Source organism: Gouania willdenowi, chromosome 21 (assembly GCF_900634775.1).
Source record: "Gouania willdenowi chromosome 21, fGouWil2.1, whole genome shotgun sequence".
In the NCBI taxonomy this organism is placed as follows: domain Eukaryota; kingdom Metazoa; phylum Chordata; class Actinopteri; order Blenniiformes; family Gobiesocidae; genus Gouania; species Gouania willdenowi.
In genome coordinates, this window is record NC_041064.1 from 24,410,469 (window position 1) to 24,438,107 (window position 27,639).

The window sequence follows — 27,639 nt, forward strand, 5'->3', positions numbered from 1 at the left end:
GTAGCATGTTGTTAATGCGTGTAAGTTTGTAGTTATGGAAATATGTATGTGATCTATTGTAGATGAAAGTTGCTGATGAGAGTTCATTCTTGTACCTTGAAGATGTCAGGGTTGGACCTGGAGGTGCTGTTTGAGCAATGCAGCAGGACGTGCCACCGTTGGTTCTGTTTTGGTTCAACAGAGTGTAGCCCCTTCAGCCGATCCGGGCGGTTAGGCCTTCGCAGCTGGCTTAGAGAATGGCTCTTGGCTAACCCCAACGGGTCGCGGGCCGGGCTTCCTTTCGGCTGTTACGCACGTCACTAGATGCTGTATTCGTCCGAACCAAGCAGCTGTTGATTACAAAATCTAACTGTTTCAACTAAAAATAAAAATGAAATGAAAGACTGGAAACATGAGGGAAGACGGGTGAGCATGAACGCCCGCGTCCAAAACTGTTGTTTCTGGTCGCGCGTCTTTTTTTAAAGGGCGTTTGGTGACGCCTTTTGGAGGAGGCGTCTTCGTTGATTATTCTGTGATCATGTCGGTGATTGGTCAATGTCTCTGCTTTCAGCTTGTGGGTGTGTCTTGGGTGTGTGTGAGTGTGAGACAGAGACAGACGACAAGGGATGATTCTAAACATAAAAAAAATGCCTAATAATTAATTCCACATATTTCAAAACATCTTTTCAACATCATATCCTGAAATATCATGTATTACGAAAGAGTTTGATACCAAACACGACTAGGAAATAGCCTCGAATCACTTTAGGAACTAATTAATGCATTTTACCTGTAATTACTCATAACATAAATGTCAAAAATCATGTTATGCCTCCTCTTAACTATACGGTCGCAGTAAATACCTCAAACTAACTTTTGTGATGTTTTTCTGGTAATTTTAAGCACTTTTAAATGATAAACACTTTAAAATAGCATTCTGTTGGTTATTGTCTTGCATGAAACGAGTGTGATTGAACAGCAATATTTGTAATTCCAATTTCTGGAGAAATCATTCCACAACAATGTTTTCATTTGTAATTTTTCAGTCAAACACATGTTCGTTGTTCTCATTTCTAACTTTTCAAACATAATACAATTTCTTTGTTCTCCTTTCTTCACTAGGAGACCTCTCAGTGAAGGTCTGGTAAGCGTCTTCCTGTGATATCTCACCACAGGGGGTCAAAGGGCATTGGGACCGTTCTTTGAACTTATAGCATCCCACAGTATCTGTTTGATAAGGGGGAGAAGAGGGATGTTCTTCTTTTGATCATAAATGTCGCAGGGAGGTAATATAGGGAAAAACTGTCCTTGGATTCTCTGGTCCTTTTGTTTGGCCGGAAGGGGAGTCGTAAAAGAAGGGTTCATACTACGTACTTCAAATAGCTGGTTCAGTCTTAGCGGCTCCGGTATTGCGTTCACAGACCACATAGTGGGGTTAGTCCTGCATCTCAGAGTTACGGGGGCAGTTGTGTTTACACAGTTCGTGATAACACAATAACAGGCTCCTTGGTTAATTCTTGCTAGCAAAGGGGGAGGCTTTATGCTTGATGTGGTTTGTTTCCTACACTGGATTTCACGAAGCCTGATGGCATTATTTGCCAAAACCATATTCACAATCTCCCTCTCCTGCAGTGGTGTGAAAATGGGAGCCCTTCCTCCTCGTTGTACTCGACCCTCAATCCTATGTAGAACAAAATACATGTAACCTACTGTAAAATGTCACAGGAAGGGGTATCAAAAGTGCTGATATGGGGTGCATACAGTAAGAAGCTGTAAACAGGTAATTTTTTTTACCTGTTTTCCAGTCTGAATGCCCTTATGACAGATGCCACGGTGAATCAGTCCAGCCTCCCTCAGTGTCAATCCATGGTTCACAACATGGTCCACAAGAGTTGCGCGAATTTCATTGCTTAAAGTTGGACCTCTTCTCCTTTGAGCTTCGCCTACTCCTGCTTGAGGTCTTCCTCTTCCTCTTCCTCTTCCTCTTCCTCTTCCTCGGCCACGGCCTCTGCCTCCTTCTTCTCCTCCTCCTCCGATTCCCCCTCTCATCCTCACTCTTCCTCTTCCTCCTCCTTCCATTTTGGTTAAGCTTGGTGAACTCACCTGCTGCATTTGTTATAGTGCTTAAACCTGATTGGTGTGTCTACAATTAAGCAATCTTGTGTTTGCGCACCTAATGGCAGTGTTCAATCAACTGGCTCATAGGTGTGGTCATTTGACAGTCAGTGCTTTGGAATTGCAAGGAAGTGACATCTTGATATACTTCTGTGTCTAATGCATAGACGTGTGTGTTAGTGTTTCAAATCACGGTGTGTATTGTTTTGCACAAAGTGTGAACGGACTCATTGTGCTTACAGTGGTGCAAATCTGGGGCCAAGTTTTGCTCCTTGAGTGTAAGGTTTTGATAATTGTGCAACACTTTAGATTTTAGTGTTTATTCAATCGTAAAAAACTGTAAAAGACTAAAAAAATACACATAAATACAAAGATGTAGTAGTAAAGAAAACACTGGAACAAAATGATAGAATGCTTGGACTTTTTAAAAAAGTTTATTCCATCACATTGTGTGTTTGAAATACTTTTTATTTTATTTTATCATCTTAAGCAGGGTTTAAATGTGCTTTATATATATACTTGTACATAATGGTGGTAATAGATTAAAGATGAAGTCTGGTCTGTAATGGAGTGAGGCTGGATTAATTACATTTAGACTGAGGTTAAAGTGACTTATCACATCTACTTAAATTTGTTTAATTGTTTTTGTGTGTGTGTGTGTGCGTGTGTGCGTGTGTGCGTGTGTGCGTGTGCGCGTGCGCGTGTGCGTGTGTGCGTGTTTTGCTCTTTGGACTATGAACATGTCTTAACCTAATACTGAATATAAAACAAGTTAATACTTTAGTTGTAGTAAATTGTGCTATAATACATACTAATGCTATACTATCTTTCTCATTTCATCAGAAAAGATCAAACAATGACAGGCTTCATGGTGATGAACACATGATGTAACCACAGAGAGAAGCTGTGACTGAGAACATCCTCTACATGATGATCACTGACATGAGGTCTGTGTCCATGGTTGAAGATGAAGCTTCACTACAATCATCCTCACCTTTAATCCAGGTCACATTCTGCCCTCAACGACACAATTTATGTTTTACATTTTACAAAGCTCATGGAGAGAAAATATGAAGAGACTTTAAAGGAAGTGAAGAATGCAATGAACACAAACAGCAAACTGTGTCTCACTGCTGATATATGGACACGTGTAGCTAATGAAGTCTACCTTAGGGTGACCTACCACTACATTCACAATGGGACGAATAAACAGGCTGAAATTAAAAATGTGGTGTTTTTTATCCGATTCATCAAATAATTTATCGACCGATTAATCGATTATGAAAATAATAATTTGTTGCAGCTCTAGTTGAGAGGGAGCTGGAAGACAAATCAACAGAACTCAGACACATGCCTTGATGTCCAGTCAGACATTTTCTCTTTCCCTTACCTTCTCACCTACCTCTTTTACCTCATCCCAGAATTTCTGTTTTCACAACATTTCAAATGAAAATAGTGTGTTCACATTGTTATGTCTAAGGTGGGCCCATAATAGAAACATAAAGTTTCATTAGCCAGGACAGAAATTAGGCTGATAATGTGGGTTGGTTACATTTTCTTAGAAGGCCTAATTTTTGATCAAAGTTCCACATATAGCATTACACAGTGAAGAATCTGATAAAAGCACTTTGGTGTTTGGTTTGCTCACAGGTTCCAGTCAATTTTGATTTCTAGTTTATTGTCCACTGATATTAAATGTTGTGAGAATTTTGTTACAATAAATATAATTTAGGACAATGTCAATATTTTTGTTCTCTTTCCACATTAATAAACACATTTGAAAAATGTTCTTGAACAACTGATTACTTTCATTTTTCCTTATTGTATATTATTAACTGACATCAATGCCTTTAATTGTAAAATAATATATTTTCCCTTTGGTCTGTATTTCCATCGTAAGTTTGGTCTTAAATTTTTTTTAACGTGGTATTAAAAAGGTCTTAAAGATTTAAATATAACTTCTTCCTACTTGTAGTCACCCTGCAATCAGTATCCAAGCTATAAAACACTTGTTAAAAAAGAAAATATATAGGTAAGTCATTTTTACATTGGATTTATTGATAAAAAAAATTTTTATTGATGGTTGGAGTCCCATTAGGAGGCTTTGCCTCTGGTAAAGGAGGTACCCATAGTTTGTTTCTCCAAGGAATGGGGGTTCTGTTGTGGGGCTGTGGATTGCTGGCACCCATTCCTGACCTCATATTTTTAGGATTCCATGATGGAGCAGCTGCATTTAAAGTCTGGGGAAGGAAAAAGTTAAAGATAAGTTCAAACACAGATGCAACATTGGTTTAAGAACAGGTGAGTGGGGAAGGAGGTGATTTCTGCTCCATGGGTTACCTGGTTAGAGCACTTCCTGTTGGGGATGGTGAGGGGGGAGGAACGTTTGCTCTCCTCATCAGAAGAATCTGAGTGGTATTCCGACACCATTTTACCCGTGTCTTTGGACAATGTGGCAACTGGGAAGTCGAAATTATTTTCTTCAAATCTGTGCAACAATAACGCACACACACACATTAAGCCGTGTGTAGAGCAGTAACGTGTCAGGTGGTGACACTTTACTGCTCTACTGTAAAGTGTCTTGAGATACCATTGGTTATGATTTGGCGCTATACAAATAAAAGATTGAGTGATTGATTGAAATCATATTTAATAGTAGTGCAGGTGAAAATGAATTGTATTCTTATCATCAGCCGCTGCTATCAACAATTCACTTACCTGACAAGAAATGAGCCAAACAAATTCAGATGTTGTCCAGATTTTAGCCTCGTAGATCCTGGTTCAGCTTCACTAACCACAAACACCTTCTTTCCTCTGATAACTTTTGACATTGTTCTCCTTGATTTGATATAACTTTTGACAGTCAATAAAACTCCAAATGTTTTTATGGTCTGACCGATTGGTACAGCCAAAAACACGTCAGTAATTCACCAGTTTCTGTGTGTAAGTTTCACTGTTTAACTATCTGAGCCCTTCCAGCCTCTTCTGGCTCATATTTTTTATAAGACTCAGCACTTTTACACTTAACGTGCAACTTATGTACTCACATGTAAGGAAGGGTCATTAATGTATAGGTTGTATAATTCATTTTTTTGTAAAAGGGTGGACTATTGAATTTACTGATTGGTTTGCACCAAAATAATTTTTCAGCAGCAATATCCACTGGAAAATGATATTGTCCACTTTCATTACAAATCCTGGTCCCTGAACAGCTTAAAAACCTTCTCCTGAATTATTTCTGAAAACCCAGTTTCCTTATTTACAGATATTAAAAAAAAAAACCCAAAAAAAGTAATCGATAAAATATTTATTGACACATTGACATTGGTCAATGATTTTCTATTGACTCTGAATAAATAGACTTCTAATACCTTTTTGTGATGTGTGTGTGTGAGTTAGAAAGCAAGTTCTTTTCCCACTTAGTTCAAATATTGTTTTATTATACATTTAGATACATATATAAATATATAAAAATATATATAGCTATAGATATAGACATAAGATAGAAATTTGAACAACAACAAGGCTGATGCTGTTGCCATTGTTGATGTTGTTGCTGATGTTGGTCTTGTTGCTGCTGCTGATGCTGTTGATGGTGCTGCTGACGTTGCCCTCGTTGTTGCTGCTGATGCTGCTGTTGACATTGTCCTTGTTGTTGCCGTTGCCCTTGTTCTAGCTGTCTGTCCTTGGTGCTAGGAAAAAATAGAGAACATCTGATGAGTCTTCTGATTCAACAACAAAAGCAACGTCAGCAGCAACATCAACAGCGGCAACAGCATCAGCAACAACAACAGGGGCATTGTCAGCAGCAACATCAACAGTGACAGCAGCAGCAATGACAAGGACAACAGCAACATCAGCAGCAACAACAACAGTTGCCCCTGTTGATGTTGCTGTTGAAGATGCCCTTGTTGTTGCTGCTGCTGCTGTTGATGTTGCTGCTGATATAACCCTTCTTGTTGCTGCTGATGCTGTTGATGACATTGATCTTGTTGTTGCTGTTGCCGTTGTTGCTGTTGATGTTGCTGCTGACGTCGCCCTTGTTGTTCTTGCTGCTGATGCCATTGCTGTCCTTGATGATAGGAAAATATAGAGAACAGCTGATGAGTCTTCTGATTCAACAACAAGGGCAACATCAGCAGCAACATCAACAGCGGCAACAGCATCAGCAGTAACAACAAGGGCAATATCAGCAGCACCAACAACAAGGGCAACTTCTACAGCAACATCAACAGTGACAGCAGCAGCAACGACAAAAACAACATCAACAGCAACATCAGCAGCAACAACAACAGTTGCCCCTGTTGATGTTGCCCTTGACGATGCCCGTGTTGTTGCTGCTGCTGCTGCTGCTGCTGCTGTTGATGTTGCTACTGACATAACCCTTCTTGTTGCTGCTGATGCTGTTGATGACATTGATTTTGTTGTAGCTGCTGATGCTGTAGTTGCTGCTGATGTTGCTGTTGACATTGCCCTTGTTGTTGCTGTTGCGGTTGTTGCTGTTGATGTTGCTGATGACGTCGCCCTTGTTGTTCTTGCTGCTGATGTCGTTGCTGTCCTTGATGCTAGTAAAATATAGAGAACAGCTGATGAGTCTTCTGATTCAACAACAAGGGCAACATCAACAGCGGCAACAGCATCATCCTTGTTGTTGATGTTGCTGTTGATGTCCTTGTCGTTGCTGCTGCTGTCGCTGTTGATGTTGCTGCTGACATTGCCCTTGTTGTTGCGGCTGATGCTGTTGCCACTGTTTATTGCTGCTGATGTTGCCCTTGTTGTTACGGCAACAGCAGCAGCAGCAGCAACATGGGCAATGTCAACAGTGGCAACAGCATCAGCAGCAACAACAAGGGCAATGTCAGAAGCAACATCAATAGTTGCCACTGTTTATGTTGCTGATGATGTTGCCCTCGTTGTTGCTGCTGTTGTTGACGTTGCTGCCGACATTGCCCTTGTTGTTGCTGTTGCCGTTGTTGCTGTTGATGTTGATGCTGAAGTTGCCCTTGCTGTTGTTGCTGCTGATGTCGTTGCTGTCCTTGGTGCTAGTAAAATATAGAGAACAGCTGATGAGTCTTCTGATTCTACTGCAGGCTTGTTTCTAGGTGAGTTTCTATGACAGAATCCACCATAAACTAAACTAATTCACATTGTTAAAGAACATCTTAGATGCTGATATATGCATTTCAAACAATCTATGGAGAGCACAGACACAATTTGAAGTTAAATTGATGCAAAACTCAATACTCTTAGACTGAGACATTAAAACACATCTGATTAAACTTGTTCTCAGAGAGTGTGTCCATGTCTGCACATCACATTAAGGTACACCTCATTTTTGTTTTAGAGCATTGATGAATTATTATTAGTATTGATTAAGGTATCGACAATATCCAAGCAATAAGTGAAAAATATTATTCCCGGTATGTTATTCTCTTCAAATTTTCTTGATATTGTGAGAAATTATTAATGTAATTCAGGAAACCCTTGTGAAATAATTTGATGAAAATTGCACAGTTTGGGAAAAACTGAGAGTTCTTTCAACAATTTGCAATTAAAAATGACTGCCATCATGTGATCTAAGCATGAAAAGACTAGAGTTTCCTTGAAATATTTGGAGAAGCTGATATATTGTTTTCTATGTCATTTTAACTTTTTTCCAAGGGGATGAATTGGATGCTCTAAAGTTTAGTTTGACATGTGTCTTAGACTAAAACAATAAAACACACAGTTGAGATTAAACCTGTGTTCAGAGTGTGTGTCCATGTCTGCATATTACTTTAGATACACATTATTCTTGTTTTATAGTAACTGATGACCTGATTTCACATTTGTGGAAAAACCATTTTGAAATAAAATCATCATAAAATGAAGTGATGTTTTGAGTAATGATACTTACCGTTAGTATGTTGGTGATGTTTATTATACATTCCCATCAGCAGGAGGGTGGAGGCAGAGGTGGAGCTTTAGTCCGTGATTTTTTACTCTTTTTCCCCTAAAAATAGACACGTGAAAATTCTAGTCAGCTGATTAAACACTTCCACAGTCATGATGTCATCACCTCTAAGGTTGATGGGTAAACATTTCTGCAGAGTAGACTTACGTAGTTTGCTTTGTTGCTCCAGCCGGGGTTATTCAGAGCATGGATGTCAGCTTCTATTTGGGCTTCTGCTTGAAAGAGTTCTCTTTTGTTTTCTTCCAAAGACTTCCACTGTGGATGAACAACAACAAAGTGTCACACACACACACACACACACACACACACACACACACACACACACACACACACACACACACACACACACACACACACACACACACAACGAAGACAAAAATGTGAAGATCACAGATAACTTATTGAGGAACCAACAAACGTACACGTTCAGAAAGAACTTTGTTGATGGCAGCACTGTTTCTAATGCCGAGCTCTTCCTGCACCGTCTTCCTCTCACTTTTTAAGAAAAGCATGAATGCGTTGGGAGGTTTCTTAACATATGGGCCCTTACCCTCCTCACGCTTCCTTTTTCTGAAGGAACAAAACACAAACAGTGAGCAGAGAGTAGTAGAGAGAGAGAGCAGGGAGACACTCTGATCAAGAGTTACTCAGAAAAAAAAGACAATTAAAACAACTCAAGGACACTTACTTTGGAACTGGGATGGGTTCCAGGGCCTCTGGTGGCATGACAGCCAATAACTCATCCAACTCATCTCTACAAAGATAAAAACATAAACACGCTGGATGAGAAATCATGTCACAAACATGTGGACCAACGTCTGATGGATCAGGTGTGTTTGTTTGCTTTGCTTACCGTTCTTCAAAAGACGGAAAACATTCACGTGGGAAGAAAGGAGTGCTGTAAAACTGGAGACACAAAAACATGAATGTTAGACACCAGGGTTTGGGTCAATTGCATTTTTCTATTACAATTACATCCTCAATTATCCATGTTCAATTACAACTATATTATGAGTTTGGTGACCTGCATTTTTTCCAATTACAATTCAAATTACAAATATGATTTTCCCCCTGAAAGTCAATTACAATTACATTGTCAATTACTAAAGTTCAAATTCAGTTAATCACAATTACTGAGCCTGGAATGAATAACCCCATAAAATGTGACCTTCCTCTTATGTTAGCTTTCTGTTAGCACCATGATAACGGGTCAGTTGTCTCCCACGTCTTAAATCAACTATAAAATACACTAAAAATTATTATCTATCATTCAATTTGTTTTTGATCTCTTGGTTAATTTGTTAGACTTCCTAATTAATGAAAATATTGGTATTATTGTTTTTGGTGTGGGCGTCTCAGCCTCTTTTCTGTCAGTATACCCCTTAATTATTATTTTTTTTTCCTTCAATTTTTAAAATTGTCTTAACAGTAAAAATAAGCCATATTTTTCCATTTTTATGCCTTACTATATACAGCCATATCTCTGAAATGTGGGTGTTCTGCATTTTATTATTTTTATTTTATTTTTATTTTTATGCCTTACTGGATTTTATGACAGCCTTATCTAAAAAAAATTCCCAGATTTTTACAATTTTGTGCCTTGGCACTGAATAATTACTATTACAAAGTCAATTATCTGAACTCAATTACAATTTAATTATGATTACAACAGCAACAGTTTTTTTTTCAAATACAATTACAATTATAATCATTTTATAATTGTAATTAGATATCAATTATGTAATTACAATTTTTTTTTTATCCCAACCATGATATCAACCATCCACCAAAAAACTACTGCTAGGGTCTGTCAAAGAAACCAAACTGGGTGATATTCCAATGCCACATAAGGACTGGATAAAAAGATCTAAATAAATCCATTAAAAACTGTGTTTATAACAACAACAGAGTCATATAGAAGAATGAGGAAGGGTCTGTCTGTTCTTAATGGATGAACAAATGTATGCTGTGATGTTGCCCACATTGGCACCATGTGTTTCAGTGATTCTTACTTGGAGGTCTGTTAACGGTGGAGGAGGACATTTACAAAGAGGAGGAGCAGGAGATGACATCACAGGGTAAGTTGCCCAGTGCACCAGTCCTGCAACCTCTGGATACAGCTCCACAACATCTGTAATCTCAGGAAGGAGATTCTTCAACTCCTCCTCCTCCTGGACCACAGGATCCATCAGCATGTTCAATGGTATCCTGTGACACAAAGAAATAAACAAGGAGACAAAGAAAATAAATAAGATACACACACACACACACACACACACACAAAGAGAGAGAGAAGCTGGAAGGAATATAAACCTAAACATAATACACAAAATGATTCCCAGTGTATTTCACTGAATGAACAGTGAAATACACAAAAACATTACAAAAAAATCTAAATAAATGAAAAATTGCACTAAATGACTCAACAAAGACAGACACAAGTACTTCAAGGAACAAAATGACTATGAAAACAACAAAACATTATAGAATAGCTACAAAGACACACAAACTGTCAACAAAGTTCCACAAAAAGACAAGAAAATACAGAAAACAACAACAATAATACAGAGTGACCCCAAAAATGCCCAAATCAACAACATAAATGCAGAAAAAAACAGAAAAATACACAAAATAACAATAAGAACCCCCCAAAAATAATAAAAATACACAAAATGTCCCTAAAAAACCACAAAATGACCCATATCTTGCCAAATTATTTGAATTCAAATGTAATGCAAATGAAAATATATTTAGAGGATGCACAAAACACTTGAAAATTGGTCTTCTATAATAGTTAGCCAAAAAAAAAAAAAAAAAATACGTTACGAAAAATGTTAGAACATCATTAAAGACAAGTCAGTTTTGTGTAAATACTTGTGACACACACTCCTATCAGCTGTATATCATTTAAATTAGTAGTTATATCTGTAATTATGTTGCTATTATTATTATTATACTTTGTGATGAATGACCTCCACATGTACGAAGATGTCGGAGCAGTGCTGCCGCCTGGTGGAATGTAGTAGGAACTACTTGACGGTAAAATAAAGCCTAATAAAACTTCTACTTACTTCATTTTGAGAGCGGAGGTTGTTAATATGTGATATTCTGGTTGAAAATGTTCAGAAATAATCGCTGGCGATTTCTGAGAGAGTTTTCCTTGTAGACTGAACAGTGAACTGCAGACACAAATACTGGAAAACGGTTTGTTTTTTTTCTAACCGCTTATATAGGGTGAGAAATGACGCGGTTGCCATGGACAACGTGTATTTAAATAATGCACTTTTTTTTTAAAGCAACATTATTGTTTTTGTCTAGTGTGGATAAAGCAGTGGTTCTCAACATTTATTGGGTTGTAACCCCATTTTGATATCACACATTTCTGGTGACCCCAGAGCAGGACCGGCTTTAGGCCATGGCCATGCCTGAATAAAAATAAAGTTTTTATTTTTTATTTTATTTATTTTGTTCAAGTCAATACACAGTGTACACAATATTATTTATTTCAAATATCAAGACAATACAATTCAATTCTGCGACACAACACACCATTGGAAAAAAAACCAACCTTTTTTCTTTTTTTTAAATCAGAATAATGCACTATTATACAATATAACACCTACAGGTATAGTACAAATGTCTCGAGGAAACAGAAAAAAAAAAAAAAAAAAAAGGTGCAAAATCCAAAATCAATTCTTTTCCTGTTTGGTTTTTCTATTCAGTAACACATGTCTTAAAATCAAAGAACACAATGTGCAAACAACACGACAGAATTATTTAGAATAGAACAAGAATTAAAGTAAAATAAATATAAATATGGGCAAAAGATTAGCTGTAGGTACAGATTTTTAATATTCAATTAAGAGAAAACATGTACAGTTATTATTGTAAAGGGTGTGTTTCACTTTTTTTTTTTACCATTTAAAATTATTTTTAAAATATATATAAATTTGGGGGGGTGTGCCCCTCCAGCAGAGGGCGCCCTAGGTGGCCATATATATATATATATATATATATATATATATATATATATAGTTTTAAGCTAGTACCAAGACTTAGTTTTATCAATAATAATAATGCTGAGACTAATATTACTTTTATTCAATTATCATTATCATTACTACTACAACTACTACTAGAATACTTTTTTCAGAGACATGAGTTGTTTTAATTTGAACAAAGAATTTTAACATGTGGAACTCTATTATTATTTATTATTGGCACAAAAATAACAACAATAGACTGGGAACATTTTCAATAGCTGGTAGAGTATAGTCTATCATAATAATGATAATGAATAATTCAATATCAAAATGTAAATACAATGTTCATTAAATAAAAAAAGAAAAACAATCGCCTCATAAAAGCGATATACAGTATATAGTGTAAATATGAATAGTTTAAAGCCAGTACAAAGTAAGGGTGTAAGAAAAAAATTAATTTTGCATTACATCGCGATATTTCAATGTGCGATTATCAAATTATTCCAACAAATGTCCATGTCAACGTTATTTAACATAGAGATTTATTGCCCTAACATATGCATAGCACGTAGCAAGTTGTTAAACTACATCAGTCCTCAATGCATTTTACTTTGTAAAGTTGCACTTTGTAATTCAAGTACCAATATAAAAATATATATAGTTAGTTACCATTTATTTGTTCTCACAAGTTTAAAAAAAAAAGAAAGAAATTGTTTTTCATACAATTTTGTACTTGTAAAGGTGAAATTTGTGTTTATAGATATCGCCAAATATCACAATGTATATTGTATTGTACAGTTTCGGGATATATTGTATTGTGTCTTGCAAATCGTGAATCATAACGTCAGATTCATGGCAATGCACACCCCAAGGCTTATTTTTATCAATATTAATACTGAGAATACTACTATTATTATTTAAATTAAGTTAAATTACTACTACTGCCAGAATACGTTTTCCAGAGACAAAAACAGGAGATGTTTTAATTTCATTTAACTCTATGATTGTTTAAAGCTGGAGTTCTGAAAAACTATTTCATTACATCGTTGTCGTCCCAGAAAAAGGAAATTTATAATAAAAGCAGACGGTGTGCTTATTTTTGATTTTGAATAAATATACTTTATTGTCTGTATTGCACACACACCAAAGCCCCCGGCCTTTAAAGAAGGACAAGGACCCTGCTTCTTGTGCCTCTTATAGGCCCCTGTCTTTGTTAAATGTTGATGTCAAAATTTTAGCCAAAGTCCTAGCCATGCGCCTTGAGAAGATTCTTCCTACTATTATTTCAGAAGAACAAAATGGTTTTATCAAAGGGCGTCAGCTGTTTTATAATATCTGCACTCTCTTAGATGTAATTTTTTCTGTAAATTCTTCCTTAGTCCCTGAAGTGGTCATCTCAATTGATGCTGAGGAAGCATTCGACCGTGTAGAGTGGAATTATCTGTTTGCGGTACTTAATAAATTTGGATTAGGTAATAGATTTATATCCTGGATTCGCCTTCTCTACACTTCACCCCAGGCTAGTATTCACACAAACGATACTTATTCTGAATATTTTACACTTTCACGTGGTACCAGACAAGGATGTCCTCTATCCCCACTACTTTTCACTCTGGCCATTGAACCTCTGTCAATTGCATTAAAATCCCTCCCTATTTACCACGGGGTTTCTCGGTCTGATATTGAACCTAAATTGTCACTTTATGCAGATGACCTGCTCCTTTATGTCTCAGACCCACTGTCTAGTATACGTAGCATCTATTTTGGACTTACTTCAAAGGTTTGGCTCCTTCTCCGGTTATAAAGTTAATCTTCTTAAAAGTGAATGTTATCCCATAAACCAATCTGCATTATCACTTAAACAATCCGACATTCCTTTTAAATTTAGTGTGACGGGATTCAGGTATTTGGGGATTAATGTCACCCGCACTCTCCCTTCACTTTTTGCTTCTAATTTCTCCCCCTTGTTGACCCAGGTCAAGGCTGATTTACAGAGGTGGAACTCCTTGCCTTTGTCTTTGATAGGTAGAATCAATGTAATAAAAATGTCTGTGCTGCCCAAATTTCTTTTTTTATTTCAATATACACCTGTATTTCTAACTAAAAAATTTTTCAAATCACTTGACCAATGTATTTCTACCTTTTTGTGGTGTGGGAAGGCACCCAGAGTAAGATATTCATTATTGCAACAACTTCGACTTGGTGGGGGATTGGCATTACCCAATTTTTTGTTTTATTATTGGTCAGCACATATTCAAAAGGTGATTTGTTGGCTCACCATGACTGCTACATGTTAAGTAGTTTGCCTAAAGAAAACTTGAAGATGTTCATTGCATTGCAATAACTTTTGTTCTGTTTCAGTATTAAAATATATTTCTCAATATGTTTTTGGCTCTTTTTAATTCCTCTAGTAATGTCATTAATATGATCAGAATAGTCATACCTACATACTTTTTTACCTTGACTCTTTTCTGGTTAAAATCAAATTCATAATTAATGATCATTCATGTTCTTATTCATATTACTTCCATATCCATCCATTGTGAATAATAATCTTCAAATGCACTTGTCCATTGTGATAGTTTCTTGGTGATGTCTGTATAGCTTCAACCTCAGCACATAGGATCAATCAAATTTTAAAAACTCACAGTAAAATCAATGTTGCCTAAATCGCCCGTTAACTGATTTACAATCGCACACGAAGACAAATATAGAATACAACCAATATTTTTTTCAATAGTGGCAATAATGCATAAAACAATGAAAAACGTATTAAAAAGGATGCTCAAAGACCATGAATGGAGGTTAAAGAAATCCATATGATTTAAGCGTGTGACTTTAGTCAAATCCAGAATCTACACCCAGTTAGTTATCCTTCACATCTTCACAAACTAAACTCATACCTGTGGTGGTAAGCTACAAGGTAGCCACAGCTGCCTTGGGGCATACTGACCAAAGCGTGGTTAGGGGTTAGGGTCAAAATAATGACATCATAATGTCAGCCTTATGTATAAAACTTCAAGTAAAGTGTTATCAAATGTAGTCATCAGGACTATGATTTCAGTTATAGTTTTAGTAAACTAAATGACATTAAGATTTTAGTCTATTAAATCTGTTACAGATACTGTATAGTCGACTAATATATAGAGGATTAGAGTTTATGTATTTTTTAAAGATTCAATTATCATCGATCAAACTGATATGAGATGGAATAAATGTTTGTAAACACACACAGACAGATTTGATGTGATCAATACATAAGACCACATGATCACGTGAGTTGTGATTACATTTCAATCCATAAAATCTAATCATATTTTAGCACATTGCATTGTGGGATGTGGAGTCTTGTAAATGGATGCATACAGATTTTTAGTGGGGTTTCTTGTTTTTCTTCACCAGACAAGAAGGACAGGGATCGCTTGGATTTTTTTGTTTGAGTTTGTTCCCTGTATTCCTACGTGATATCAGAATACTCCGCGACTCCATATCCCACAATGCAACGCATGAAAATGTCAACAAACGTGTGTTTAGGGTCGAAATAAAAACAAACTTTCAAGAGACAATTTCTACCCTTTTCCATTTATTTTTATAGTAGACAATGTTTGATTCATTGATTTATGAGGTACTCACAATGATTTTATCTAATAACACATTTTTGGGGGTAACAGCTTTAAGTTAATCGAGACATTTAATTAACAGTGACCTAATGCTTCCTTTGCTTTGCAGCTGACTCCATTCTGAAGAAGGAGAAGCGCCGGAGGACGAGGAAGGTGCATTTCGAGAATGTGACTGTTTACTACTTTGAACGGCAGCAGGGATTCACCAGTGTTCCCAGTGAGGGCGGCAGCACGCTTGGCATGTCTGACAGGCACAGCTGGATCAGACAGTACTCACTGGATGAGTTTGCCCTGGAGCAGGAGCTGATCCACAAAGAAATGCTGCGAGAGCATTTGAAGGAAGAAAAACTCAACTCAATCAAACTCAAGGTAAAGGTTAGCTTTCTATGAACAGTTTGATTTATAAAAAATAGAAATAATATTGTTGAGACATGCTGGCAGGTTAAAGCCCTCTACTGCATTGAGTTAGAGAGTACTTGAACAATGTTTTGTCTGGTTTTCAGTTGACTAAGAATGGTACAGTGGAGTCAGAGGAGGCCAACATGTTCACAGTCGACGACATCTCTGATGAGATTGATATGGACAACACAGAGTTGGACAAATGCATCTTCTTGCACCCGTTGACCACCGAAAAGCGGTGCACGCTGCTGCGCTCGTCTGGAGTGATGATAGACATGAAAGAGAACCGTGAACTGCAGGCCATTCGTATGTCCAGACAGCACTGTGGCTGTGATTGTATACTGTTCTGTGACCCGGAGACGTGTGCGTGCAGCGCTGCAGGCATCCCATGCCGGGTGAGTCCTCCTCAACTTTACAGCGTGTGTCAAACTCAAGGCTCGGGTTGGAAAAACTGGTCCTTTAGAGCATCCAATTTGGCCCGCAGGAGACAGTAAAAATGACAGAAAACATGAATTATTGTGTAAATTACCAAATAATCTAGCTGTAGATTACTGAAATTCACCAATTTAATGAAACTCTACAATATTTTTAAGCACTTATTTATGTCACATGAATGCAGTCATTTCAATTGCAAATTGTGATAAGTACTCTAAATCTTTCCACCAGTTTTGCAATTTCTCACAAACAATTCCACATAATTCCTCTAAATCAGTGGTTCTCAATTTTCTTTCTCTCAAGTACCCCCTTTCTTTTATTTCTAAATTTATGTACCCCCTTTTTCTGACTACAATGTTTTACTTAGAATACAATGAAAAACAACTTAATGGGATCAACAAGTGATAACAAACATTATAAAGAATCCCATTGTAAATAAGTGGAATGAAACAGTATTTATTGCCTCCTGAATTGATTTATTTCTATAGTTTTATTGTATACAGTCATCTCCTGCCTGGTGTGGGACAAATTTTCCAATATCTCACTCTCATGTACCCCGTGTAGTGCCATCACGTACCCCCATTTGAGAAACTGCTCTAAATTACACATAAATTGGTTACAAAATCAAGAATTTTGAAAGTGAAGATCCGGCAGGGACTGTTGTTAAAAACTATCGCACAATTGATGTTAAAATTGTCCTTTTTCCAACCTAAAAACTGCGGCTTACTAGAGATCAAACTGGTCCATATTTGGCCCCTGAACAATAGTTAAGTTTGACGTCCCTGTTTTAAAGGAATAATCACGTAAACTGAACGGATGTTAAGTGTGGTTGTTATATGCTGAATGTTTTTGCTTCTTTAGGTGAAGTGGATGTTTTTTCCATGTGGCTGCACTAAAGAGGGCTGCAGTAACTCAGCTGGAAGGGTAAAGTTCAATCACGACCAGGCCCGAACTCACTTTTTGGACACCATCAAGAAGTTTGAACTGGAGAAGAGCCGTGAGCAGCAGCAACCCACCCCGACCAACGGTTTCCACAGTGAAACCAGTGACTTGGGGCCTCCAAACCTGTTCACCCAGTCCCAGCACACATTGGAGTATTCCCTGTCTGACACCGTTCCACAGACGACCAGCATGCACCTCCATGCTGCAGAGGAGATGGAGGAGCCGCTGGATGATGATGAGGAAGAAGATGAAGATAATGAGAATAAAGAGGAGGAGGATGAGGATGAAGATGAAGATGAGGAGGAAGATGAGGAGGAAGATGAGGAGAATGAGGAGGAGAATGAGGAGGAAAGTAGCTCCATGTCAGACTGCAGCTCACAGAGCTTAACCAATAGTGACTCTGAGGATGAAGATGAGGAGGAAGATGAAAAGAGGTCAGAGACTTTTGAGGACATGTCAAATGCAGACATGCTTACCAAGAGTCCTTAGCATTCACAGATCCAGTTAGCACTAGCAATGGCACGGGGGTCCATGGACCCTTCAACATGACTGGTGATCAGTACACGGACTATCAGACTAAGGACCATTACACGTCTAATCAGCACTTTGTGCCCTCCTCCTCTTTGACCTGCTACACTGATCAGAAGAAGCTGTTCTCCAAAGCAGACCAATCTGGCAACCAGAGCCAGTTTCAAAGCTACCTGAAATGTAGATGGAACTTTTTCTGTCTATGTGTCCAATGTCTAGATAAGAGTTTGTCAGTTTATTGTTTATGTTTTTGTTTTCAACCTGTAATTTTTCAATATTTCCAAGTGCAAAAAATAATAAAAAAAACACATTTTAATGTCAATTATTTCACATCTTTTCACACCGTTATTGAGGGAAACTCATCGACCAAATAACTTTATGTTCATTTAATGAACATGTTTGTTTCTGTTGTGATGCTTCATACCTAAAAGTTAGAAAGATGCGTGATCTCTGGCAGATAGAGGTCAACCCAAACATAAAACAAAGTACCGGTACACTAAGATTAGATTTAATCAACATTAACAGCACTTAATGATAAATAAACACACTTTTTTGGGGACAAAAACATGCCACAGTTGATGTAATTGTATGAGGAGGAGTAGAAATATTTAAGGTTGACAATCAAACTTGATTCATTTTATTACCGTAGTTGTCAAATCTTAGATCTTTAAGGATTTTAAGAGCCATCGAATATATAAGACAATCCAGATAAAGTATTGTTTACCAAAATATGTAAATCTCTGATATCTGCTCATCCAATGGAGAATGGAAAAACCTATTGCTTTATATACTGCTGTATTAGTATAGCTCTTAACCTGGAGACATTTGCTTTTGGTCAAACAAAGGGAGTTTAAAGGCTGCTTTTAATCAATCAGTGGCGTCATTACGGCCTGTAGTACAAATGGTGCCAAAGCATAAAGTGTTAGAAGTCTAGACACAAAACATTCTCAATCTGTAAGGAATCCTTGATTTCATCTTTTCATTATTTATAATTAATATGTATTTATTGTGATTTTCTGAAAAGTCTGTAAAAGTTATAAAGCTTTGCTCTCTCAAAGTTCTCTTTTGTTTAAATGCTGGTTGTGAATTGTAAAGCTTAATGTGGCTGATTATTTTCAAACGTGGTTTTTTGTTTTTTAAGAAATGCATACATTTTGCACAAAATGCTACAATTTAAAGTGTTTGAATTTTAAAGAGTAGATAAAACCAACTGCATTTTTTGTCGATTTCATTTTAACATGATTTTAAGAATAAAAGTATTAAAATTGATTTTGTGTTTGAAAGAATTTGTTTAATTTTCACCAACATGTATTATAAACTCCTCACAGTACTAAAAGACTATAATACAAACACTTACAACACACAGCCAGGGGGCCTCATGCAGTCCTTGGTCTGATCTAAATGACAGTAAAATACACAAAACAAGAACAAAAACATACACATGTATATACACACATACAATATATTACACAAAAATATAAGAAACAAATATGGAAATGAAATACTCAAAATAGATAGAAAAACACACAAAACAAGAGCAAAATGTACAAAAACAAATAATAAAACTATGCACAAATATAATACACAAATATAAAAAATAAAATATACAATAATAATTTAAAAAAATATACAATAAATAAATAAAAATTTGCACACACAAAAAACCCCAAAATGACTGAAAAAACACAAAACAACAAAATCACAGAAAAAAAATATACAAAAAGAAAAAAAAAATAGAGAAAAATTGCAAAACACATACTGTATCTACCTATAAAAGCTGTGATGACCCCAAGTGTGTGGGGTTGCAGGTGTGTTTGTCTCTGTGTTGTTGTCTTTTTTCTTGTTTTCACAGAGCTAACGACCCTATTGGACTCAGGTGTGCTTGAAAGGCGTGGCCTAACCATTAAAATCACCTGAGGACTCACCCTCCAGCTCTCTTTAGCTCCCTGCTTGGCCTGGCTCTGATTGATTGTGGCAGGATTGTTGTTTGTTGCCCCAATATTTTGAGGAATAAACACAAATGCAGACATTTATCTACCTCTTGTTGTTATATTCCTGTTATGGTCCTGAGCTAATCTGTGACAAAGCAAGAAAGGTCTGTGCGTGTGTGTGTTTTAAGAGCGAGTATCTCCCCGACGGGCCAATAATAAAAACGTTTTTGTACTGCTAAAAGTTATTGAAGTTAATACTTCATCAGTGGTGGCTGGTGCATTTTTCTCCAGGGGGCTGCAACTCCAAAATAGATAAACACCAAAAACAGATTTTGTGTAGCTTTGAACAAATAAACAAGGACAATTGCAGTCACAGAACTGCTTTCAAACGAACCACATTTGTCATTGAACCCATAAACAAGTAAGAACTAATACAGTATATGGTAGTAGTATAGACCAGTGGTTCTCTAACTTGAACCCCCTTTCTCTTTTTTCTGAATCCAAGTACCTCTTTATATCCAACTACCACATTTTGCTCAGAATACTATATGAAAAAACAACTATAAATCATAATGATGGAATGAATGAGTGATAACACACATTTTAAAGAATCTCATTTTGTAAATAAGTGGAAAATAAAGTATTTAGTGCCTTATGAATAGAATTATTTCTACAGTTTTTATCATTTATGGTCATCTCCCTCTTGATGTGGGACCAGAGGGTTATTCCATAAAGCGGGTTATGTTCAAACTATGAGTATGTTTGGGCTCAAATGACAGAAACTCTGAGTATCCCATTCCTAAACGCAAGGTATGTTCTTCTCTGAGTATGTTACCATGGCAACATTGTCCGTGAACTAAACCTGGTCGCTGGCATGTTTTATCAAAGAAACCCTGGGTTTCGACCTGGCTCCGCCCACCTGAACACCGTTTCTGAACACTTTAATAAACCTTAACACTCTTCTCTGAAACACATTATTAACATCACACATCACAGACGTGCTCACATCATTACTAATGTTTTGCTTTATGTTTTTTTTGTGTACAAACGGTAGTTTTCTTTCTAACATTGTGGATACAGATCATTAAGTGAAAGACACTGAGAGGTTGATCTGCATTAAAATATCTACTGACATCTGTAGTAAAGTTCCCTGAATACAAACCTGTGGATAATATAAAGGAGATGAACATTTAAATGAATCCGCTTTTAAGGCTTGATTGTTGTTTTAAATTGTTATACAGTTAAATCTGTAATTCATGCATCTTTGAAGCTATGATGGCGCAGTGAATTGTGGTGCTGCGCTTGGGAGTGATGGTTGTGGGTTTGAGTCTTGCTTCAGTGTTTTTCATGACATTTTTTAGGACGTTAAGATGACTCTGGCAACAATATTACATTAAAAATCAATATAATTGTTTCGATATCAAGCGGCAGTCACTGTCTTTATATCCAGTGTAACAGGAGGACTCTCTATGCAGCCATTTTATGCTGCTGACACGTCTCCTCAGACACATTTTATTCATATTATTCATCACTCGTCATGTCACTGAAGAGATAAAGTGATGAAGTGACCAAAAAGTGTAAATAATTACGGGTGATTTAAGCCACTATAATCACTGAAGACTGAACGCACCTTTAGAACAGGCTCATATTCCTCAAACACCGTCTTATTTCACCCATTAGGTTGAATAAATCACTATTTTCCGTTTGGTTGTCATGGCAGTTTGAGTATTCTCTGATCCATTGATGATGGCTTTTTGTTGCGCGCGTGCACATCAGTAACCCAAGGTTTTTACACTCAGGGTTGATTGACCCACTTCATACCAGCTGTAATGGAATCAAACCCAGAGTTTCCCATCGTGGGGTATGTTGACCCAGAGTTTATGGATAGACTCAGAGTTTGTTAACCCTCCTTTATGGAATACCCCTCAGGAGAATGATCCTTGTTTTTTCAGTAAGTGTTCTAATCAATATGATTTGTATCATCATTCTGTGGCTTTTCTTTGTCAATGTGTGTGTTTCTGGTTTCATTTTGTGTATGGTTGGTATTATTTAAATTATTTCATCTCAGTCTGTTTCTTATGTCATTTTGAATTTTCTCTGTTATGTTTGTGTAATTTGTAGCAACGTGTCTTTGTTGTTGTTTTTAAACTAAAGAAATAAACATTACAAAACCCCATATTTTTAAGGCTTTCGTTGTTTATTTTCCTTCTTTCTCTCTCTTAAGTACCCCTGTAGTACCTCCCTCGGGATCTGGGAGAAGCTCATCCGGAGGTGGGATTTGAAGACCCCACTGACAGAGGGATCCACCAGACGTTCCCAACAGACCCTCACCACATGTTTGGGCCTGCCAGGTCTGACTGGCTTCCTCCCCTGCCAGCGGATCCAGCTCACCACCAGGTGGTGCTCAGTTGACAGCTCAGCCCCTCTCTTCACCCGAGTGTCCGAGACAACTACAACTACAAAGCTGATCATCGACCTCTAGCCTAGAGTGTCCTGGTGCCAGGTGCTCTTTTGGACACCCTTGTGCTCAAACACGGTGTTCGTTATGGACAAACTGTAACTAGCACAGAAGTCCAATAACAAAACACCACTCGGGTTCAGATCGAATTATTAATTAAATCATTAAAAAATAATTCATGTATTTGTATTTATCATGTATGTTTATGCATACATTGATTTTATTTTTGATACTGACTTGGTTATTTCAAGTGTAATACTTATGTGTATTTTTGGCCATTTAGGTCAGTTTTTTTTTTTTTTTGACCAACTCTAGAGTTTCTTTTCATGGATTTTGATTCATACATCCAAGGTCGGCCCTAAGCAAAATCAGTATATGGGGCCCATAGTGCGCAAGTGCAATTTCTTTTTGTTGGTAAAACAAAAACATTTTAGAAAGTAAACACCTATATTTTATTTGTCATTCCTGTTAAAATGTGTCAAAAGTCAAGTAAAATAGTAAAGTGCTTTTAAATTCAAGTAAAGCAAACAAAGAACACAGGTAAACACTCCAAATGTAAGTATTGAACAAAAAGTTAACTGAAATATTTCAATCTCACTGCAGACCAAACACACCTGAGTCAATAAACAAACACAAAGTCTGTTTCGTGCATACAAAGTCAAACATAGACTAAAACCAATCTACTATTCACAGTCAGTAAAAGCAAAATACAGTGCAATTGTGCAAAAAAAGTAAACAAAATCAAAGTGTTAAAAGAAATAACACATAAATCTACCTATAAAAGCAAGGGATGTGTGTGCGTGTGCGTGTGCGTGTGCGTGTGTGTGTGTGGAACAAATATCTCCCAGACAGCGGTGCCAGTTCGACCTGAAACTCGGTAGACGGGTTCCAAATACCCCGAGTGTGTGTATCTGTTATTTTGGAGTCATTTGGTCATTTCAAAATGTTTATTTAAATATTATTTCACTTCTGGACGGCCCCGAAATGAAACCTATTCAACTTTTGACCTCAGGGTGTGAGGGGGCGCTAGCGCACCATCTTCACTGCACAGCTCAAGAGTAAGAGTAAGAGTCACGTGTGCAGCCAGAGCCAACTTAGCCAGCTATGCAGCTGTAAACACACGAGCAATAGAGAAGAAGATAGTTTAGACCGAGACACTTTGCTCTCTGAATAGAGTGAGTAATGAGTCTTTTAGAGTTCACTGGAAAACTGCAGATTCTCTGTGGTGCCGTGCATGGAAGCTAAGCGCTGTCCTCTCGGTTCAAAGGTGAAAAATTAGTTTTGTGTTTTAAAAAAAGACAGCTGAATTGTAGATAATACTTTAATTTACTTACTCACTCATGTAGTGTGGAGCTTTACGTTTTGTTTTGCGTAGTTTTGTTACTTTTCTGATTGGCGCTACAATGTCTATGGAGTTTGGTTATCAGCGTCTCAAACATTCACGGGAACACACAATGTATTTATTTATTTGATGCGCGTTCACGGAGGAGATGGATGTAGACACAAACACACGGCTGATGCGCGTGCACGGAGGAGATGGATGTAGACACACGGTTGTTGCGCGTGCACGGAGTAGATGGATGTAGACACACGGTTGTTGCGCGTGCACGGAGGAGATGGATGTAGACACACGGCTGATGCGCGTGCACGGAGGAGATGGATTTATAATAAAAATATACTAAATGAGTAAAATAAAAACTAAACAATATTTATACAAAAAGTACAGAAAACGACAACAGAAATGCATAAAAATATACAAAAAACAAAACATACACTACAGAAAAAACACCAAACAACAACAAACATATGAAAATGACTCAAATACACAAAACTAAATATTTATACAAAAATACACAAAACAACAATAGAAATGCACAAAACTACACTAAAAGAGATACAAAAACACACAAAATGATTCCAGAACCACTACATTGGCAACAAAAAACAATAATTAAACAAAAAATGCACAAAAAGAAAAACAGAAAGATACAAAAATACACAATGACTCCAAAAACATACATTACAGAAGAATACATCAAACAAAAGAAAAAATGTAAAAATTTTGTATGACAAACACATTTGTCATACACATGTCCCATAAAATTAAACCAGGGAAGTTGCACACACTATTTCACTTTGCACCTGCAAATAAATCCCTTTATAATACTACAGAGTATGTACACCTCTTTGTACATCCATTCTTCAAACACATTCTCATTTGGCCATAAATGACAACTGTACTTATTCTCCCACTGTACTAGATGGATGTAGAGAGAGACACACACAGTATTTATAATAAAAATATACTAAATGAGTAAAATAAAACAAAAACTAAACAATATTTATACAAAAAATACACAAAATGATTCCAGAATCACTACAATGGCAACAAAAACGATAGTTATACAAAAAATGCACAAAAACACAACAGAAAGATACAAAAATACACAATGACTCCAAAAAACATACAATGCAGAAAAATACACCAAACAAAAAAATATAAAAGTGAGTAAAAAAAAACAAAACAACAAACACATTTATCATGCTCATATCCCATAGAATTAAACCAGGAAAATTGCACCCACATTTTGCACCCGCAAATATAACCCTTATGCTCCCACATAAATGCATACTTCCGACGGGCACTGTACTGGTATATAATAATGTAAAATAGTACACTACAAACAGTAAACATTATGACATAGGGGTCATTATTCACTATATTTAGCTTTTGTGTTTCAGAATTTTACATTCTTTTGGTGCATACATAGTTGGACACTTAACCAAAGGTATTGTAGAGCTGCAATACCCATTACTTTAACAATAAACATACTGGTAAAAGCTTCTTCAAAAAAAACAGTGCAGACAATGTTTTTAAACAAAAGATGTCAAAATAAAGAATGAAAAATTAAAATAAAATGGATATAAATATGGTGCAATATTTGTTCAATGCTTTGGTTAGGTTCTTCAAAATTGTATCTTTCTTGCTTTCTGAGATGAAAAGTCATTTATGACATCATTGTAAGTTATCTCTTTTCCTACCTGATGGTTAATACTTATTATTGCTTAACCTGTGAGGTGTTCTTGTGCCATTGCTGATCACATTTAAAAGTAAAATAAACATGACCAAGGGGTAAAACCAGAAAACTCAGAAGCTTCAGTAATTAACAAGCCTACAACATGAAAAATGTGAAAGATATTAGTTATTTCATAATAGATATTCCATTTTAAACAGTGTACTGTATTTACGTCAAATATATGTTTCATCCAGCAGATGGCGCTAGGAACCCAGTGGTCGGTTGGCATGCAGCATATCTAGCAGTGAAGAAGATATACTAAGCTAGCAGACAGAGCTAATAATAAAATGTAACTTTTAAAGATATTCACACAATATTACAGATATTCTTTCGGTGCTAAAGCGGTAAGGAATCATTTATGAACATGTTTAAGAGTATTAGGTGATTGTAATTACAAACAAATGCATGGCTGGATAGATTACTGGAAATGTGCCCTGCAGTTGATGCGCGCATCAACACTGGCACCCATGTCACTAAGAACATTTAAGGAAGAGACAAAAGACTAGATCTTCATCGGTAAAGATGAAAGCGCAGAACATGAAAGGAGGAGGTAAAAAAGAACACACTACCTTGGGAGAAAAGGATTAAAGCGCACAGAACAACTGTGACTGGCTAGAAGCAGCAGACAGGAGAGAGCAGGAAACAGTTTTGGGACACAATCTCAGGCTTCATCATCCTTTAGCTGGCCACCTTTAATGAGTGTGTCTAGTGTTTAAAAGACCAAAACACCCACTGATTTTGATTTGATTTGATTTTGATTCATTCATTCAAAGGAACATTACTGATTATGTTTCCCATATTTAAGAGACAGCCCCCAAGCCATTCTGATTTGGTAAATATCATGTTACTGCCATCTTTTGACACAAAGGACAATTAACATCTCATCCCATGTTTAATGATTGTTATTCTAGCATTACAAGACAAGCTGCTTCAGTTTATTTATTTTTTTTCAACTTCTCAATCTTAATTTTAACTTTCCTGTAAGGCTGATGTATAGTGTGTAATTATCAACGTTCTGCTTCTGTTTTAGCTGCTAATGTGTGTGCTGAGGATTATGAAGGCCCTAAACTGTATATTTAGATAAAGTGTGGCCCCTCTGCTCTCTCTTGGTTTCAGATTCGGAGGCTAAACGCCGTGAGTGGAACACGAAAGAGGGAATTTGAGGAGGTGGAAGCCTCCTCCTCCCCGTGTTCCTCCGTGCGGGAGTCTGATGATGAGGTATCCTTCAGCGAGAGCGTCAACCCGTCCACCTCAGGCCCATTTATCCGTGAGTGTCTGAGTCTATAGTGTGGCAACGTCAACTATTGACAACAAGAGAACTGTGTCATGATTTCTTAAGGAAAACAAATCCAAAATACATGGTAAAAATGGAATAAGTGGAATAAGTTTGCTTCAACTAAGTGAGCAACAAATGCTTGTTTGGTGAAATTCTAATCTGCATTTTTTTATATAAAGAGTCCTAATGCAAAAGCAGATAACTCCGTTAGATGATACGGGTGAAACAGACCGCAAATTGTGATTTAGTTTTAGTTTAGTCTGTTGACCAAAATACAATGTAGTTTTAGTCCAAATTTAGGGTAACACTTAACTTGATGTTTTATAAATAAGGCTGACATTACGATGTCATTATCTCTCATTAGCATGAATAAGGCTGTTGTTATTTGTCGTTCACTAAATTATGACACCTTTGGAGCTATGTTGGCATTTTTTGTATTAGGTGGAGGATCTAGTGGGGTTAGGTAGGGTTAAGGTTAGGGGTTAGTGTCAAAATAATGACATCATAATGTCAGCCTTATGTATAAAACTTCAAGTAAAGTGTTATCAAATGTAGTCATCAGGACTATGATTTCAGTTATAGTTTTAGTAAACTAAATGACATTAAGATTTTAGTCTATTAAATCTGTTACAGATACTGTATAGTCGACTAATATATAGAGGATTAGAGTTTATGTATTTTTTAAAGATTCAATTATCATCGATCAAACTGATATGAGATGGAATAAATGTTTGTAAACACAGACAGATTTGATGTGATCAATACATAAGACCACATGATCACGTGAGTTTTGATTACATTTCAATTCATAAAATCTAATCATATTTTAGCACATTGCATTGTGGGATGTGGAGTCTTGTAAATGGATGCATACAGATTTTTAGTGGGGTTTCTTGTTTTTCTTCACCAGACAAGAAGGACAGGGATCGCTTGGATTTTTTTT

General features: G+C 36.7%; 2 protein-coding genes and 1 pseudogene across 3 annotated transcripts in view; 2 read left to right on the forward strand and 1 right to left on the reverse strand.

The window, feature by feature from the left end:
* Positions 1-17,915, forward strand: part of LOC114455168 (cysteine/serine-rich nuclear protein 3-like) — a 248,537-nt gene extending 230,622 nt beyond the window's left edge. Inside the window, exons 4-6 of the mRNA XM_028436222.1 lie at positions 15,760-16,019; positions 16,154-16,444; positions 17,346-17,915. Of these exons, the coding sequence (XP_028292023.1) occupies positions 15,760-16,019; positions 16,154-16,444; positions 17,346-17,915 (1,121 nt within the window). The remainder of the gene's footprint in view (positions 1-15,759; positions 16,020-16,153; positions 16,445-17,345) is intronic.
* On the reverse strand, positions 6,399-11,437 carry LOC114454777 (transcription factor 7-like). 2 transcript variants are annotated; one of them, XM_028435539.1, is made up of 8 exons: positions 11,119-11,437; positions 10,060-10,255; positions 8,901-8,953; positions 8,736-8,801; positions 8,470-8,617; positions 8,195-8,302; positions 7,991-8,086; positions 6,399-6,659 (listed from the first exon to the last, which is right to left on the reverse strand). In XM_028435539.1, the coding sequence occupies exons 1-7, from the start codon at positions 11,121-11,123 to the stop codon at positions 8,027-8,029; spliced, it is 636 nt and encodes a 211-aa protein (XP_028291340.1). In that variant the 5' UTR covers positions 11,124-11,437; the 3' UTR covers positions 6,399-6,659; positions 7,991-8,026. The 2 variants fall into 2 exon arrangements, with proteins under 2 accessions (XP_028291340.1, XP_028291339.1); XM_028435538.1 differs by having other exon boundaries at positions 6,399-7,136.
* A 56-nt stretch (positions 17,916-17,971) lies between the features above and the next one.
* The window catches only part of LOC114455169 (cysteine/serine-rich nuclear protein 3-like), a 64,321-nt pseudogene continuing 54,653 nt past the window's right edge, over positions 17,972-27,639 (forward strand).

What these genes read in the sequence shown, in the direction of transcription:
- LOC114454777 (XM_028435539.1), bottom strand. An exon ending in CACCGTTAACAGACCTCCAA is followed by an intron (nt 8,954 to 10,059) that starts GTAAGAATCACT and finishes TTGTGTCTCCAG; the next exon opens with TTTTACAGCACTCCTTTCTT. An exon ending in GGAGCAACAAAGCAAACTAC is followed by an intron (nt 8,087 to 8,194) that starts GTAAGTCTACTC and finishes GTCTATTTTTAG; the next exon opens with GGGAAAAAGAGTAAAAAATC.